Source organism: Ascaphus truei, chromosome 4, assembly GCF_040206685.1.
Source record: "Ascaphus truei isolate aAscTru1 chromosome 4, aAscTru1.hap1, whole genome shotgun sequence".
Taxonomy (NCBI): domain Eukaryota; kingdom Metazoa; phylum Chordata; class Amphibia; order Anura; family Ascaphidae; genus Ascaphus; species Ascaphus truei.
In genome coordinates, this window is record NC_134486.1 from 352,553,491 (window position 1) to 352,572,124 (window position 18,634).

Consider the following 18,634-nt stretch of genomic DNA (forward strand, 5'->3'; position numbering starts at 1 on the left):
AGCTCTTATTATATTGATGTGTTTTTTGACCGGTCAGTCGAGTCTGCATGGGGCGTTTCTGTTCCCATGTTTTCTCTCTGATCACGTTGAGCAGTGGGTGCTAATTCACATTGCTGTAGCCAGTCCCGTTGGTTATTATTTTGGAGTTTTTTTCAGTGTTTTTTCTTTCATGTTTTTTAAATTGTATGTTAATCAGTAGCGTTACATTAAAATAAATTCTTTGATTATTTCTTTACTTTTCATTTACTGGTATCTGCGGTTATTTTTGAGTGCTTTTAATGGGATTCTGTATTCTTTTGTATATATATGATAGTGAAAAAGACAGCGCCTATTAATGAGTGGTGGAATACAATACTAGTAATGAATACCAATTGAATAGTAACTAATCAATGTTCAATTTACATATACTCTATAATCAATTATGAGTATGCACTACTGAACTAGCAAAACAAATGACATATACTGTAAATATAAAATCATATAGTATAGTGTGTTGCTAATCGCAGATTACAATTAATATATATGTGAGAAGGTATATGAGTATAAAATATGTCAATCAAAACTTGATAATGGAATTGCAAAATCTATAAAAAATCCAAAAAGCAAAAACCATAAAATTGTCCACTTGTAAATGTGGTCGCACTTGCTTGATATTATGCAAAAATATAGGATTTTGGCAGCCTTCTTGCTGGGCACAACGACCTCCCTTCACAGACCTGCATAGAAAAAACAACAGAAAGAAAAGCACCCGTATACATCTATATATATACATCTATATATATATCATCACATTTTAAGTAATGGTGGGTGAAAAAGGCAACAAGAAAACTCCACCGTATAGCATATAGCAAATATATATACTGATCTAGTACTTCAGTGCAATATAACAATTGTATAAATTGGCAAAAAAGATTTTGAAATAAAAGTATGCATTTATGATCTAGCGATGCCTAACACTTTATATTACAATGTGGTATGCAGGGTCATATGATGTATTCTCTGCATGAACATTAAAACATGACAGTGATATATGCTATTAATGCAACATTGTTATTTGCCAATAAAACTTTGACATCTTAACAATGAAAAACTAATTTTCAAACGTGTAACTTTCACGTTTACAGGGCAGACATAAAGAGCTATATAATGGAATTAATCAATATTGTAAATCATGTATTTGTTTTATGATAAAAAAGTATTATACAGTAGGACTTTAAATTCATTGTTCTAATATACTCTGTAGAACAGCAGTGCTCATATGAAATATTCAAGTAATAATCCCCTCAGAATAGGGCAGTATTGGCTAAGAATGCCCTGGCTGGAGGAGTTGAAAACCTGAGGCAAAGCCAGGGGCTTTAACTCAGATGTACAGAGGCGGCACACTTTATTCTCACTTGGCTCGAGCCGCAAGCCGGGAGGTTTCCCGGCTTGCTCGTTTTTTTCCCTCGGCGTGCCGCGCATCATTGATGCGCGGTCACGCTTCATCAGGAGCGTGCGCGCATGGCGCGCGTGCCTAGGGCTCCCCGAGGGAGCCCTGGGTTGCTGTAATTTGGGGGATGGCGGTGGGGGGCTCCGGGGGACCCGGCGGACCCGGAGAGGGGAGGGGGAAGCCCCGATCGGAGGACCGATCCTCCGAGGCTCCGGCGCGCGCACGGGACAACTCGGCGTGCGCCCGGTATCTGTCGCGGCCGAGACCGGGTAAATGTTAGAATAAACTTGGCCGTGACAGTAGCATTATTTTCAAGTAAAACGCCCTGTTCTTAGGGGATTGTTACTATTTTAGGCTACTGTAAATATATGTTTTTATTTCTCATTAATAATATAGACAATTTATTTAACATTTTCCTAATTTTTTTTACCTTTTTTTAAACTTTTCTTTACATTTCCTTCTGAACCTTGACTATACTTATGTTAAATTAAAATACAATTGTACAAACAAACAGTCCAGCTGGCTTGAATAGCAGAGGATTTCCGTTCCGATCCTGTTGGACCTGACACTAGTATTCCCTTCGCAATATGCCTTGGGACCATTCTTGTCAGTACAGGTCTTATGGAAATTGTTTAGGCATTGTAGTGCAGTTACTAAGGTGGAGGCCAGAGTCCACCTCCCTGATATTAGAAATTAAACAGTTTAGCCTGCTATAGGACAGACAACCCAGAGCAACACATGTTCTGGGGTAGCAATTCTTTACAGTTTTCATTACAGTGACCCTCTGCTCTTGGGACACCAGATGGCATACAAAATCTGTAGACATATAGTATTCTGACACATGTAGCTAACGCTGCGTTAGTGTCCCAAAATATTATACATACAATCCTAATGTCGGCACAGCGATGGAGCTCGTTGATATCAGATAGAGAGTTATAGTTGCAGGCGATTAATTTGCAAAGGTATAGCTCGTACAAGGGGTACCGTTTGGTGGCAGAGCGATCCTCCTGGACACCTATCCTTCCGGATCACTCACTGGACCTGTCCTCTTGCTAGGCAGGATAGCCTGGCTGCACTTCCTATGGGTACTTCCCTCTGGGCACAAAACCTATTGGTCCTTCTGGAGATGGAAATGGGATAGGTTGGACACCACATGGGTCTGTCTCTGTCCTGTTTGGGAGAGTGAAATCTCACTGTTTCCCCTCCTTAACTGTTCTGAGCCTTATCTCTCACATCCTGCCTCCTCCCTCTGCCAACTCTTCTCATCCTCTATGTTTCTCAATCATATCAATCTCCTCCCTGGGTTCACAGGGAGCCTCACAATCAGTAGCTGTGACTTCCCTGAAAAGTGGGTTACATATGTATAACTGTTACATAAGCCCATAATCATATTGTATCGCTAATTGTCAATGAAATGTGTATAAACTGAATGCATTACCACTGTTCATTTAATGCAACCATATATTATCATAACTCTGTACCCAGGATATACTTGAAAATAAGAGGTACTGTAACTCTCAATGTACTACTTCCTGGTAAAAGATTTTATAAATAAATATACTTTGCATATACTACAGTATATATCCCCCCAGGTATCTCAGGTGTTCTCCTTTTTGAACATGTGTCTCTCAACATGTTGTTTGAAGAGTGGTTTGAGGGGATATAATTACCCATCTGTTGTGCAATAAGCTTTCTGACCAATAGGTTTAGGCTGGGATGGAATATATTTTGAATGTTACTTTGTCAATATGCAAACCACATGTTAGATAAGAGTCTAACAACATTACAGTATCTAGATATTTAAAGATAGTAAATGAGTAGTTCATGTTTGTGACAACGATATGAAAACGAGGCATTATTATAACATTGCATATCCACTAAAGTCAGATAAGTTTAACATGGGGACCTAACTTTACATTATTTCATTTAAACCTAAACTTTTCATTAGTCCCACCCAGACACTGAAATTGGGCTTTTATGTTTCTGAATGGCTTTAACACCATTATAAGGCATAATTTAAATAATATACAGTCGTATACAGTTATTTTCTGGTATTAGTGTACTGTATGTTTGTCTCCTTTTTTTCTCTACATTAGTAAAAGCTGTCTGATAGGAGTAAAGCCAAGACTAGCATAATGGGACATTATTTGAAATGTGGTTGCTGGATTAACTCCTCTGTCTGTATGATGAGGGCTGCAGCTCTGTAGCTTGATTGGCTAAGACTTAAAACTTGTCGAGATGCCAACATTTCCAGGCATTAGTGCTAGAATAATGCCCGGAAATCTGACGATCATTTATAAGACCGTATAGTATTATCAGTGGTTTAGACTAAAATGAAGTATATTTCCCAAATAACCGGGCTTTACATGGCCATTAATGTCCAGGACAGAGGAGTTAAAAGTAAAGTTGAGGAAACTGTTTTGTTGAATAATATAATAATTCAAATTTATTATAATATTTTTGATGGCTCCCCCTCTGCTCTCACTCATGCAATGGCCCGCACTCACCCCATATCACTACTAAACCAAGAGTCCTTTCAGTGAGAGGCTGGGGCTGAAGATTTAACCCCTGGTGTTGTCACACTGTACATGGGGAGAAGCTGCACCCCAGGTTAGGAGCACAACTCCTTTTATGTCTCTCTGTGTGCAGCTGCCTAGGCTCCACTTCTCCAGGAGACCTTCTGACATCACCTATATACCGCCACTCAACGAGACTTTCCCACCTACCCTCCCTCCCATTCCCTGCTCAACCAGACTTCAAGCTCACCCTTAGCTGCTAAACTGGGCTGTGTTCCCCTTCCCCACCCGCTCAACCTGACTTCAGGCTTGCAATCCCTTTTCTTTCAACCGCAAATTTGTTCCACACACCCACCGCTTCACCTCAATCTAATAAACAAAGTTTTGGTACGGAGGCAATATTAATGTTCAGAATTTTTGCCTGAGAGTGAGGATTTATGTATGGCCAGAATGTAGAGCAAGTTTGTCTATAATTTGCATAACATATGATTAAGGTATTATTATTTATACAACATATTGGGTAGGAGTTGAATAGTGATCATATAGATAAATATATATTTTTTATCAACCCTTTGAGTGCCTGAAGACAAGAGGCACTTGCGTGCCACAGGTATTCTAGATCTCAACCACCTGTTGCATCTGTAGCAGTCATATAATTACATGCAGGTCCCCTAAACAGTAATGAAAGTTGAGGATACTCTACTGTCATCAAGATTGTATTCACTGCTCCCTTGGAGTGGGGAACATATACTCTCCCTGAAAAATAAGCATTTCTAGCATGATGTACCATTTATGTCATAGGGCCCCTAATGTTCAGGCCTTTATGATGCTCAGGGGACTCCTTGGGGCACTCAAAGAGTAAAAAAAAAAAAAACATATTCGTACTTGATTTTCTTAGCATCAAACCTCTTTTAGATGGGGGGGGGGGGTCACTAAGCTCACACCTAACTATTTGCTTTAAATGAGAAATGACAGCAAACGTTTTTATTTGTCATACTGTTGTCCCAAGCAAACATAATTTTGAAACATATATATAACTAATACTGTTAATACTGTAATACACGTTTCTATTTATTTGTACAAATGCAATACCTCTATATATAATTTGTAAAGTTCTGAAAAAAATATCTGTTCTGCACATTTTTTCTGCATACATCACATAAGGCCAGATGCACAAACCTCAGTAACTCAGGGCTCATAACATGACGTTATTTAAAACAGTAACGGATGTAATTTTCCCAGAAGCTAATGCATAGCCACACAGCTAATTATAACTAAACTAATTATATGCTAAACAAAACACCCAGCTGTTTAACCTACAGGGTATTAGCATTGACATATTGTAATCCAACAGAAAGTACTCAATTTACTTATATACTGTACCTCCCCAAACACTCCTTTGTATTATATGTGGAGAGATACCTGTAACAAAAAATAAGGTACTCCTGAGACACCTGGGAAATATGCTAATTTAAACTTCATGGATTTTTGTGGACAGGAGTTGTAAGAGATGAGAGAGAGAGAGATGAGAGAGAGAGAGAGAGAGAGAGATGAGAGAGAGAGAGAGAGAGAGAGAGAGAGAGAGAGAGAGAGAGAGAGAGATTCGCAGAACACTCAATAGAAAAAAGGTAATTTATCATCTATATATCATCAGGCAATCAACATGCTCCAGAGCAACATACGTTTCAGACCACAAGGTCTTTTCCCAATCTCTGTTCTATAAATGAAGCAGGGACAGCATATATAGAAGAGACACACATACAAACGGCTCCAAAACCTAAATGGTTCAACCTAAATCATCTGTGCAAACTATACTAATAGCAAAAATGTTACTGCTGAGCAGTAACAGTAGTTGTAACAAACACTACCCTTATTGCCTAGGTCGCAATGAGTCAAAAGAATAAGTAAATGCACTTACTAAATATCAATTCTGAGGTGTTTGTTGCGCTTGAGGGTGCTGCTTACAGCACCCCTCTGACCGCCAATCGCATTAAAAGTGGTGCGGGTAGACCCGCTGGCGTCGCTGACACCCAGCGTTGTCAAGTATAGCACTGCGCATGCGCTGGGCTCGAAGAATAATTGGTGTGGGGGTTTAACTAGGTGCAGTGACATCATTCATTGCCGATGTAAACAAACAACTAGTGGTGCTTTTTTTGTTCACACCGTCCAACAAGAAAGTCTTTTATCTGTTTCTGTTGTTGTAGCTGTAGGGGACGGCCTCGCTGTTCTCCTGGATCAGCATCCTTGTGTGCTATGGCAGTCTCTGTGTCCAGGTATAGAGGTCTTGTCCCCTTGTCTTGATGTCCTTTTGTGTGCATCAAGACATCATATTTTTCTCAGGTCAGCCCAGGTGTGGGCTAAGGAAATCTCTGCAGTCCTCTTTCTCCTTATGTCAGCCCAAATGTGAGCTAAGGTATCTCTCTCCTGTTTCTCTCATCAGACTTTATCTAAGAATCCTAATCATACAGGTGGAGTCTGGTTGATTGCCTGTGTGCAATTAACTAACACACTGCTGATTTTAAGCAGTTTCTCTCAAACAGTGATAAGTCCCTTTTACAGGTGCTTTTATGGGCAACGTCATGTTGAGTACTTTAACAGAGCATTGTGGATCTGGCCATTATGTTCTTGTATACCTTTTGGTTCACAGGTAATTGTCTAAAAGCAGATGTTTAACATTATTGGGAAGCAAATGTTTATATATATATCTGTAAGAGACCTGTGGAGAGGTACGACCAGGGAGATAGATTTGGGGGAAATTAAACCATTGCTTTATTCAGCCCATCACTTTAAACAATGCAGTAATCACAAAAAGAAACAGCATATCCCTTTGTAAGGGCTAACTCACTGCCCCAGTCCCTGTCTGCAGGGCTGGGAGGATCACCCTAACCTATCACCCCAAAGTCTAAAGAGGTACCTGTAAGAAAGGGCTCTTTGTGTCAGTCTCTGAGTCTGGTTGGGGTCCGGTGATGGGCCAGCCTCTGGCAGGTTCCTACGTCCTCTGTGCACAGGTATACAGGTCTGGTTCCTGGTGTCCTGCTAGCAGTACACATTCCTCCTTTGTGTTCAAGAGTATCCCTGTCAGTTCCAAGCAGGAGGCTTTTACACTTGTCTGATTAACCAGGTGGAGACTGGTTAATTGTCAAGCTGCAATTAACCAGGTCCCTTCTGGATTCCACAATCCACTACAGACTTATATTGAAGCCTTATTTAAACATGGATTAAGGCCCTGTTACAGTACCATATGAAAATAAGTTAATGGGGATCTATGTGTGTATGGATATTTGTATTTACATGGTGAATGGTCCGCAAGGGATCTTTCAGCACTACAAGGTGTTTTATGGCATAGGACTACTTCGTAAATATGGCCAAATTTGGGGAATAAAAAAAAGACCTGGATACCTTCATAAAAAGTAATACATTTGGAGAAGGGAATCCCTATCTCAATATGCTTGCATTACAAGTAGAAGGACAATTACAGTAGGAGTACATTGGTTCTTAGAGCATGGCTCTTAGACAATCAGTGTGCATTTTAAGAGTGGAACATAATTGTGTGTTAGATATTTCAGACAAGTTTTTGGAGCTTGGTAGAAAGAGCTCTGTGTACAGTGAATAAAGTAATATGGCTCCTTGAAGGAATGTGGAATAATTTAGATTGATGTGGAATTTGACAAGAAGCCAGCAAATGGAGTTCAATAGGATAAAAACAAAGAGATCTTTAAGATAGTGAACTTAGTCTACCAGAGTTTTTAATAGATTCATGGGGAGAGAACCCTAAAGCAAGAAGGTTAGTAGAAAGTTACAACAGTTTAGCCTGGAGAGGATCAGGGTGTGGATTACTGTTTAGCGGTAAAACAATAGAGGAAAGGATGCATACAAATGTTGTGAAGGGAAAAGCAGCAAGATTTAGTAAGAGTGAGAATATGACATGCAAAGAAGAGGCATTACTCAAGCCATGTTAGACTAGGTGTGTTATGGAACAAGAGCCACATTTCTGACTCACCCCCCTCTCTCCTTTGCAGTTTCTGCCTGTCAGATTTTATTCCCAGCTGCATGGAGTCTGCAGACACATACTGTGCCTGCGTGGCTTGCTACAATGTTGCACTCCTTGCCTGCGAGCATGACATCAGTGAGCTGCTACAGCAGTCTCTGAGATCCTCACCAGAATGGGCTAGTCTGCCCCCCCTCCTGTTTGTTCAGACATGGTCTGCCCCTAGACTTTTCCTTTGCCCACACCGCACCTCACTTCCTTTTCAATCCTGGAGACAGTGAGTAAAGAACCTTTCTCTGTTTATAACCCTTGGTGAGGCCATCTCTTTTTACCGGTTTCTAACTAATAATCACCACTACACACCATCCACAAGTATCTGTACCCTGCTACCTTTTCCCAATAAAGTGGAGGAAATATTACAGGACTTGGAGTGATTTAAAAGGGAACTGTGTTAATGCTATCGGGAGCCATTCATACCAACGTGCCCTGGCTTCAGAATAGTAAAAAGAGGACCGTGTGCCTTGGGAAATACACACAGAGGAGCTGCTACCCACAGCCTTTATGCTAAAGGAACAAGCAGGCAGCCTACATAGCAAATAATCAGCAGTCTCTCACCACATTGCACAAGCACGTTGCTACACAGAGCCACAAGCCTCTACACAGCAAACTACCACAGCTTTATGCAAAGACAGTGAGCAGCCTTACTTTGCTAATAGTACACAGAGCAGCCTCTGCAACTGCACACAGTCTGCAGCTTTCACAGACAACCAGTAGCTCAAGCTGCGCAGCAGCCTTGCAACAGCAGTGCTCCTCTCACAATTACTAACTGCCTTTTTCTCTGCCTGAGTCCACCCGCTGCTCAGCCCCAACAGTGAGGAGCCAACGGACACCAGTAAGTACAGCTACCCCAACGCTGCACGCTGCAGGACACCGCTCGGCATCATCTGAGACAGACGCCCATCGCTGACAAGGTAAAAGACCGCACGCCACACGCACTGGCAAAGGCCTACACACACCTACAGCATGGCAGAACTCAGAGCCTCACCAGACATCACGCAGGAAAGCGATCTCTCAGACACAGAGACCGCCGCGCAACTGCAACAGGCGCAGGCAGGCGCAAGGCCTAAACGGACAGTCACACTGACACAAAAGGCCCGCGAAAAATATGAGAGCGACATTGAAGCGCACCGCGCTAAATTAGAGTTGGCCTGGGAAACAACCACACTGGGAATACGCAATGTCACTAGTATTGGCAACTATGCGCAGCAGCTCGAGCAGGCAATAACGCAATTAAGGACTGATCACTCGCGTTATCAAGAGCTATCAGAGGCATACGTTACTTACCTGACCAGGGCCAACACCAGCGAAAGCCTGCAAGAAAGAGACTTACAGAGCAACATTGACCTGGCACGACACAGCCGCGTACGTACCACTATCACGGAGGCTGAGAGTAGGAGAAAGGACCTTTTGCTGGAAACCGCATCGCAGCGCTCAAGCACATCCAGACACTCATCAAGGTCAGCAAGATCAGCGCAGTCTAACGCGTCCAACGCAAGCACAAACGCTACCAAGGCGAGAGCCGCTGCAGAGGCCGCACGTGCCCGGGCCGAATATGGTCGGAGAGAGGCAGCCGTAAGGGCAGAAAAGGCGCGCATAGAAGAGGAGGAGCAGGTCGCCGCCGCCGCCTCCGCTGCCAATGCCGCCGCCGCTGCTACCGCCGCCGCTGCCAATGCCGCCGCCGCTGCTACCACCGCTGCTACCACCGCCGCTGCCAATGCACGTAGAAAGGCCGAATTAGACGCGGATCTAGAGGCTCTAAGCAAAGAAGAGGACGCCGCTGCCGCCATAGCCCAAGCCGAAGTCTTAGAAGCAGCTGCGAGACAGGACGGCGGGGAGCTACCGTACAGACGGATAGCTTCAGAGGATCCAGCCCAACGCACTGAAGACTACGTAAGGAGCCTCTTCAGTGTAAACACCAGCGCACCATCTCAACACGGAGGGAGTGACACCACAGACAACGAAAACTCGCTAGGACCACGAGGAGAAGACGCTGCTCCGTCAATGGCACACGCTGCCTGGGATAGCCACAGCCGCAACAGTGATCCACACGCCAGAGCGCACACGGATGCACCACAACAGGCTCGTAATCCAGGTACACCCACGCGGGAGAAAACAGCCCCTCACACTGGCCAGCAGCCATCACGCGTCCACGCCAAGGAAGAGGCGACCGCACAGACCGTCCCAGCAACTACCTCAGAACGGGGCAAACGCGCCGACGTCTCAGGTCTGACAGACATAGCCAAGTACATGATCCGGCGCGACTTGGTGCACGCAGGACTCATCAGCTTCGACGACCGCCCTGAGAACTACCGGACGTGGAAGTTCACGTTCAAAGACGCAATCGACAGCTTGGACTTCTCAGCAAGGGAAGAGCTCAACCTGTTAGTTAAGTTCTTGGGGAACGTATCCAGGGAGCAAGCGCAGAGACTTCGGACGGCAAACGCACATCAACCCCAAGTAGGTCTGGACCTAGTGTGGGAAAGGCTAGAAGAGACCTATGGCAGCCCTGAAGCAGTCGAGGATTCACTCTTCAAAAGAATCGAGAGCTTCCCCAAGATCACGAGTAAAGACTAATCGAAGTTACGAGATCTTGGAGACCTGCTGCAAGAACTGGAGTCCGCAAGGAAAGACCATTCCTTAATAGGTCTCAACGCCCTAGATTCAGCTCGTGGAGTGAAACCCATCCTGGAGAAGCTACCCTTCAACCTCCAAGAAAGGTGGCTTTCACAAGGTTCCAAATACAAAAGGGAGAAGCAGGTTGTCTTCCCCCCATTCTCATTCTTCGTGAGCTTCATCTGCGAAGCGGCAAAGACAAGTAACGACCCCAGCTTCGTCTTAGGGGCGCAAACCACATCCAGCGTTAGCCACCCGAGGAACGAAAGGTCAACAGCAAGGTGCAAGGACTCCAGAACACCCATCTCGGTCCACAGGACGGACGTGCCCCCTACGACCCACGCGAGTCCCAGCCAGACGGCCGACAGGGACAAAAAACCAAGGGACCTTAACAAAGAATGCCCTATCCACAAAAAGCCGCATCCACTTAACAAGTGCTTCGGATTCAGGATGAAACCCATAGAGGAACGAAAGAACCTACTCAGGGAATGGGGAGCCTGTTTCAAATGTTGTGCTTCCACAACTCATTTATTCAAGGACTGCAAAGAAGCTATGAAATGCACAGAGTGCGATAGCGACAGGCACATAGCCGCTCTACACCCGGAAGCTATGAAGCCCAAAGCAGGCAAAGCCCCTAACCCTCCGACAAAGCAGGGCGGGGAGGAAGAAGTGGGAGACACACCCCCCCCGACGTCAGTAGCATCCAAATGCACAGAAGTATGCGGAGAAGGAAACGACGGTAGATCTTGCTCTAAAATATGTCTGGTAGCAGTGCACCCAGAGGGACAACCCCAAAGAGCCAAACGGATGTATGCAATCATCGACGACCAGAGCAACCGATCGCTGGTCAGGTCAGAATTCTTTGATATGTTCGGTATACAAGACAGTACTTCTCCTTACACTCTCAGAACGTGCGCAGGGCGAATGGAGACTACAGGGAGAAGAGTGAATGGCTACACCATATGCTCAATAGACGGCAAAGTGAGCATGCCCCTCCCCACGCTCATCGAGTGCAATCACATGGCCGAAGATAGGACTGAGATCCCCACGCCAGACGTGGCGCGACACCATCCCCATCTAAAAACCATTGCCGATCATATCCCACCACTAGACGAAGATGCCCAGATCCTGCTGCTACTTGGCAGAGACATCATGAGAGCACACAAGATCCGCGAACAGCGAAATGGGGACCACAACGGCCCAAGCGCTCAAAGGCTCGATCTAGGATGGGTGGTAGTTGGAGAAGTATGCATAGACAGGATACGAGGACCCGACAACGTAGGCGCCCTACATACGAACTTGTTGGAGAACAGTCGTATATCCCACTTCAAACCTTGTCCGAACCACTTTCAGGTCCACGAGAAGCTCGAGACTAAAAGGAACTATGGAGACGCGCCTGTAGCAAGAAAATACCCCAACGACCTAGGGAGTACAGTGTTCCAGACAACAAAGGACGACGACAAACAGGCGCCATCAATGGAAGACAAAGAATTCTTGAGGTTAATGGATAAGGAGCTCTTCAAGGACGAATTGGGCAGTTGGGTGGCCCCACTACCTTTCCGCTCGCCAAGAAGACGCCTCCCAAACAACAGAGACCATGCTATGTCTAGGCTCTCTTCGCTCCGCCGCAACCTACAAAGGAAACCGGAGACCAAGGAACACTTTGTGGCCTTCATGCAAAAAATCTTCCACAGTGGCCATGCAGAGTCGGCGCCCCCACTGAAAGAAGGCGAAGAATGCTGGTACCTCCCGTCGTTTGGCGTCTACCACCCCCAGAAACCTGGCCAAATCCGAGTGGTATTCGACTCCAGCGCCCAGCATCAGGGAGTCTCCCTAAACGATGTTCTCCTCACCGGGCCGGATCTGACAAACAGTCTTCTGGGAGTGCTGATCCGCTTCCGCAAGGAACCTATCGCCGTAACCGCAGACATTCAACAGATGTTCCACTGCTTCCTTGTGCGAGAAGACAACCGTAACTACCTAAGATTCCTGTGGTACCAAGATGACGACATAGAAAAGGAAATCACGGAGTACCGCATGAAAGTACATGTCTTCGGGAACAGCCCATCACCTGCAGTGGCAGCCTACGGCCTCAGAAGAACGGCCCAAGACGGGGAAGCAGAGTTCGGGAAAGACGACAGGAGCTTCGTCGAAAGAGACTTCTATGTGGACGACGGATTAAAATCAGTTCCCACCGAAGATGAAGCCGTAGATCTACTCAAGAGGACACAAAAGATGTTAGCAAAGGCCAACCTAAGGTTGCACAAAATAGCTTCCAACAGTGCCACAGTGATGAAGGCGTTCCACGCAGATGATCAAGCACCAGATCTCAAGAATTTGGATCTGGGGACCGACACGCCTCCCATACAGCGGAGCCTGGGGATAAGCTGGAATCTTAAAACAGACACCTTTACGTTCCAGGTAGCCATCGAAGAAAAACCCTTCACACGTCGCGGAGTCCTGTCCACCGTTAACAGTCTCTACGACCCGCTAGGATTCGTGGCTCCTGTCACTATACAAGGGAAGTCCCTCCTCAGAGAAATGTCCTTCGAAAAACAAGAATGGGACACCCCACTACCTCCAGAAAAACGGAAAGAGTGGGAAACGTGGAAACACTCCTTGAAAGCCCTCGAGCAACTTCAAATCCCACGCCCCTATTCACCTATATCTCTCACCGCCGCACACATCAAAGAGCTTTGCGTGTTCTCAGATGCCTCCACCAAAGCTATAGCAGCGGTGGCCTACCTAAAAACCACGGACGTGGATGGAAGTTGCCACATCAGGTTCATCCTTGGCAAAGCTAAGCTGGCGCCACAACCTGACCATACTATACCCAGACTCGAGCTGTGTGGTGCAGTGCTAGCAGTAGAACTGGCGGAGCTTATCGAGAATGAGATGGACAGCAAACCAGATGCCGTCAAACTCTACACAGATAGCAAGGTGGTACTGGGATACATCTACAATAAGAAAAGGAGATTCTATGTATACGTAGCTAACCGCGTAGAAAGAATCAGGAAGTCAACCCAACCAGAACAATGGCACCACGTGCCCACAGAGCAAAATCCCGCAGATCACGCCACCAGATCAGTACCCGCATCTCAACTGCAGAATACGTCGTGGCTCACAGGACCAATGTTTCTTGCGCAGCCTGCGGAAACGCTACCAACCCCAGTTGACGATTTTGAACTCGTGGATCCCGAAAAGGATACGGAGCTAAGGCCCCCACAAGTATCTGTGGTACTCACCAATGTATCGCACAAAAACGCATTCGGATCACATCGATTCCAACGCTTCTCAAAGTGGACGGCCCTTCTGCGAACAGTAGCCCATCTCGGGCATATAGCCTCCTCCTTCCGCCAGACACCAGACGGTAAAACTACCGGTTGCCACGGCTGGCACATCTGCAAAGAGCTGCGCACCGTAGAGGAAATTACAAAGGCTAAGGAAACTGTTCTGAGTCATGTTCAAAGGGAAACATATGCGGAAGAGATCAATTGCATTCGCGGAAAGAAGAGTGTTAACAAAAACAGTCCACTTTGGAAGTTGAATCCCTTCATCGACAACGACGGCCTCATGAGAGTAGGAGGCCGCCTCAATAAGTCCCAACTGAGCAGGGAGGAAAGCAACCCTCTTATCATCCCTGGCCGGCATCACATCGCCACTTTGTTGGTGCGCCACTACCACGAACAAGTCATGCATCAGGGACGACACTTCACCGAAGGCGCCATTAGGGCGGCGGGCATTTGGGTCGTTGGCATGAAAAGGTGCGTGGCCAGTAATCTCCACAAATGTGTTAGGTGCCGAATGCTGAGAGGCAAAAGCCAAGACCAAAGGATGGCGGATCTACCTGTCGACAGACTTAATACAGAACCCCCCTTTACCTATGTAGGACTTGATGTATTTGGGCCCTGGATGGTCATCTCGCGTAGAACTAGGGGCGGACTAGCAAACAGCAAACGTTGGGCGGTACTCTTCACCTGCATGAGCACACGAGCTATACACATCGAGGTTATAGAATCTATGGATGCTTCAAGCTTCATAAATGCCCTCAGAAGGTTCTTTGCCGTCAGAGGACCAGTTAAACAAATACGCTCGGATTGTGGCACCAATTTCGTTGGAGCATGCAAGGAATTACAAATGGACACTAAAGACAATAGAAACAATAGTATCCAAAGATACCTGCGCGACCAAGAGTGCACGTGGACATTCAACCCCCCTCACTCCTCTCACATGGGCGGAGCATGGGAACGCATGATCGGAGTGGTTCGGCGTATCTTGGATTCTATAATGCTAAAAACCGATCTGACTCGACTCACTCACGAAGTGCTAACCACATTCATGGCCGAAAAATCAGCAATAGTCAATGCTAGACCCTTGATCCCAGTGTCAACAGATCCAGAATCGCCAAGTATTCTGACACCAGCAATGCTGTTAACCCAGAAAGTAGGGAACATCTCCACACCAGTCGAAAACTTCCATTCTAAGGATATGCACAAACGACAGTGGAGACAGGTGCAGTACTTGGCCAACACATTTTGGGACCGCTGGAGACGCGAGTATCTGGTGACACTTCAAGAACGCCACAAATGGCAAACAGTAAAACCAGATATCCAAGTGGGGGATGTGGTCTTGTTGAAAGATAAACAGGTGGCAAGAAATGAATGGCCCATGGGACTTATAATAAGAACTATCCCAAGCGAAGACGAAAGGGTTCGCAAAGTGGAAGTACGAGTGGCCCAGAATGGGATCGTTAAAACCTTCCTAAGACCCATTACAGAGACTATCCTTCTAATGCCCAAATCGGACTGTGATGGGGAAAAACTGGTTACCAGTGCCGTGGACTTTTAAGAGACATTGTGGTGCGTCAAGCTAACCAAGAGCTGTGCACCCACCTGGCTTCCCTTACTGGAAGGCCTGGCCAAAGGACTTTGATGCCAGTGGTACCAGCCGGTATCACATTGCTATGGAAATATGGACCTTTGCAGTATATTGTTATGTTGTATGTATTGCACATATGTTCCACATAGCTTGCCATATAGTGGTATCTACAGATACCAGACGGGGAGTGTTATGGAACAAGAGCCACATTTCTGACTCACCCCCCTCTCTCCTTTGCAGTTTCTGCCTGTCAGATTTTATTCCCAGCTGCATGGAGTCTGCAGACACATACTGTGCCTGCGTGGCTTGCTACAATGTTGCACTCCTTGCCTGCGAGCATGACATCAGTGAGCTGCTACAGCAGTCTCTGAGATCCTCACCAGAATGGGCTAGTCTGCCCCCCCTCCTGTTTGTTCAGACATGGTCTGCCCCTAGACTTTTCCTTTGCCCACACCGCACCTCACTTCCTTTTCAATCCTGGAGACAGTGAGTAAAGAACCTTTCTCTGTTTATAACCCTTGGTGAGGCCATCTCTTTTTACCGGTTTCTAACTAATAATCACCACTACACACCATCCACAAGTATCTGTACCCTGCTACCTTTTCCCAATAAAGTGGAGGAAATATTACAGGACTTGGAGTGATTTAAAAGGGAACTGTGTTAATGCTATCGGGAGCCATTCATACCAACGTGCCCTGGCTTCAGAATAAGGTGGATCATTGTGTTGAGAAATGGGCAGTAGGGCCTGGCTTCAGCTTTTTATATTTTTGTTCAGTGTTTGTTATACTGTAAGTGAAATATCTCCATAGTTTCTCCATATACAGTAACTTCTTAAAGCAACGGTCTCCTTAATAAATAATAATCCTGTACCTGAACTGGTTGACACCTGGAGTAGATGACTAGTACACAACTGTTCAGGAGGTATGCAGTTTCACTTCTCCAGAGACAAAAAAATGGTGCTGACCAATAATGCCTACTAATTAATTAAGGAACTATCAGATCTCATACCAACAACCTTATTATTTTCATTTTCTATTATTAATATATATTATTTGAATCAAGCATGGCATTTTGGGGACAAAATTTGTTTCCTGAAAGTAGCTGGAAATGTGAGCTTCATCTCAGAGTACAGTATCTAACAAAATAAACCAATGTGGTCTTCCTCTGGAGTAAGCGGGAAATAAATCATTGGGGAATGGTCACATTGAAGGCAAGTTTACATACTGTAAGACACTTAATATAGGTTAACATTTATATCCTTAGTTGATTTAAATCAATATTTTAATATCCATTGATTACCTTGTACAAATAATATGTTATTTCTTCTTTTTCAGGAGCTTGAGTTCAATGATCTGACATCAGTGCTACACTGCATTCATTCGTTCATTGCAGCTAAGGTTGCATCAATGGATCCCATGTTTGTAGACAGCCAAAGCATTGCAAGAAAATATATATACAACACGTAATCAGAGTTGGAATACCTGAGATTGAGGACTATTTTCCTATGGAATTTATTTCATGAACAATGGAATTTCAAATGACTTTTTGCCAACATACAAACAAAACAACGCTTTTAATATGTTCTCATGAATGTCTATGTAAAATAATTAGATTCACTGATTTTTTTTACATTTAATTTAAATATAATTCATGAAATCTCTAAAGCACATGTTTCCTGTTTTTTATATGCTGAGAAGATTATGGTGTGAAGGAATTTTAAAATAGCTGTTCCGATATTTCAAAGCTGAAATGTACAATTTTGAATTAAAAATGATAATGTAGAACTCTACAAATAGGGTCTCATTATTTATACGTAAGTAGCGTGCTTAGTAGGGTTTTATCAATTCCTAGTTATACTTTGATATGTCATTGATGCACTAACTTTTGAGCAGTCTCAAATGTGATATTCTCTAAATACATTTTATGTTTATACTTAAAATATATATGAAGAAATCATAAAAATGGCTCAAGTATTTATGTATTTTGATAAGATGCAACTAGTTATTTTTCATTCATGTTATAAAATCCATGGCAAATGCAATCCTATAAATATTTAACTTTAAAAAATATTTTTGTCCACTTCTATTCTGTTAAAAATGGTGGTGTCCTTATTTTTAATAGCAGTGGTGACAATAAAAAAGCGTCAACTAAAGTTTTCACATATACACAAATGCAATATATACTTAGTGCAGCCTACAATACAGTAACTAGTACCGTATAAACAATTGATAACACACAGTGAAGGCACAAATAAGTGAAAATATTATGTGATCTTATGCAGTGCCCAATAGGTGAAAGAAAGCACTCACAGCTGGTCTGCTGTAATCAATGATCATAGTGCATTAAGGATGATGATAACTGCAAGCTGGAGTCCTCCTAAAGCAGACCGGCTGTGAGTGCTTCCTTTCACCTATTGGGTACTGCACAGGATCACATAATATTTTCACTTATTTGTGCCTTCACTGTGTGTTATCAATTTTAATAGCATTAGCTGTTTATTTTATAAGTACCATTGAGAGAAACAAATGTATTTTTGGAAGGTGTTGTGATACATTTTTTTTTGACTAGACATCTGAAACAGGAGTTATTGTGATCAATAAAGCAGATACTCTCTTTAATATCTGAAGAACATAAACTTTGGTCCAAAAAATGGTATCAATATTGGCAAACATGTATTAATAATGCTTATGTTTATTAATATGATATAGTCCCATGTACAATGGAAACTTATTCTAACATGGATTTATAAACAATGGTTGCATACTAAAACAAGAATAAGAGTGTTATTCTGTTATGGTGGTTTGATGATATACAGTATTGCTCTGTCTATAAATATTTAAGATTGGCACAAGTTTTAAAATTTACTAACAGAGATAAACGGTGCTGTACTAAATCACTGAAACCAATTGAAGTGGAATTGGAAACAATGTTAGGAGAACAAATTAACCATAAAATATAATAATGAGGACCAAAAAAGGCCATGATATAACATAGTTCCCACGTTGTAGTTTTACTGCTCTCTTGTAGAGGTTGACCAAACATACTTAAAAAATGTAAGGAGAGTAAAAGAAAGTGCAATATAGATCCTCTATGGTATATTAAGTGGAAGATTTTAATATCTCCAAACAGCATGCAGAAGGTTACTCAAAA

The 18,634-nt window shown here is 43.9% G+C and overlaps 1 protein-coding gene across 1 annotated transcript in view; it reads left to right on the forward strand.

The window, feature by feature from the left end:
• Window positions 1–17,520, forward strand: part of SNTG2 (syntrophin gamma 2) — a 503,218-nt gene extending 485,698 nt beyond the window's left edge. The window contains exon 23 of the mRNA XM_075595051.1: window positions 16,819–17,520. Within this exon, the coding sequence (XP_075451166.1) occupies window positions 16,819–16,950 (132 nt within the window). The 3' untranslated portion in view covers window positions 16,951–17,520. The remainder of the gene's footprint in view (window positions 1–16,818) is intronic.
• The last annotated feature ends 1,114 nt before the right edge of the window (window positions 17,521–18,634 follow it).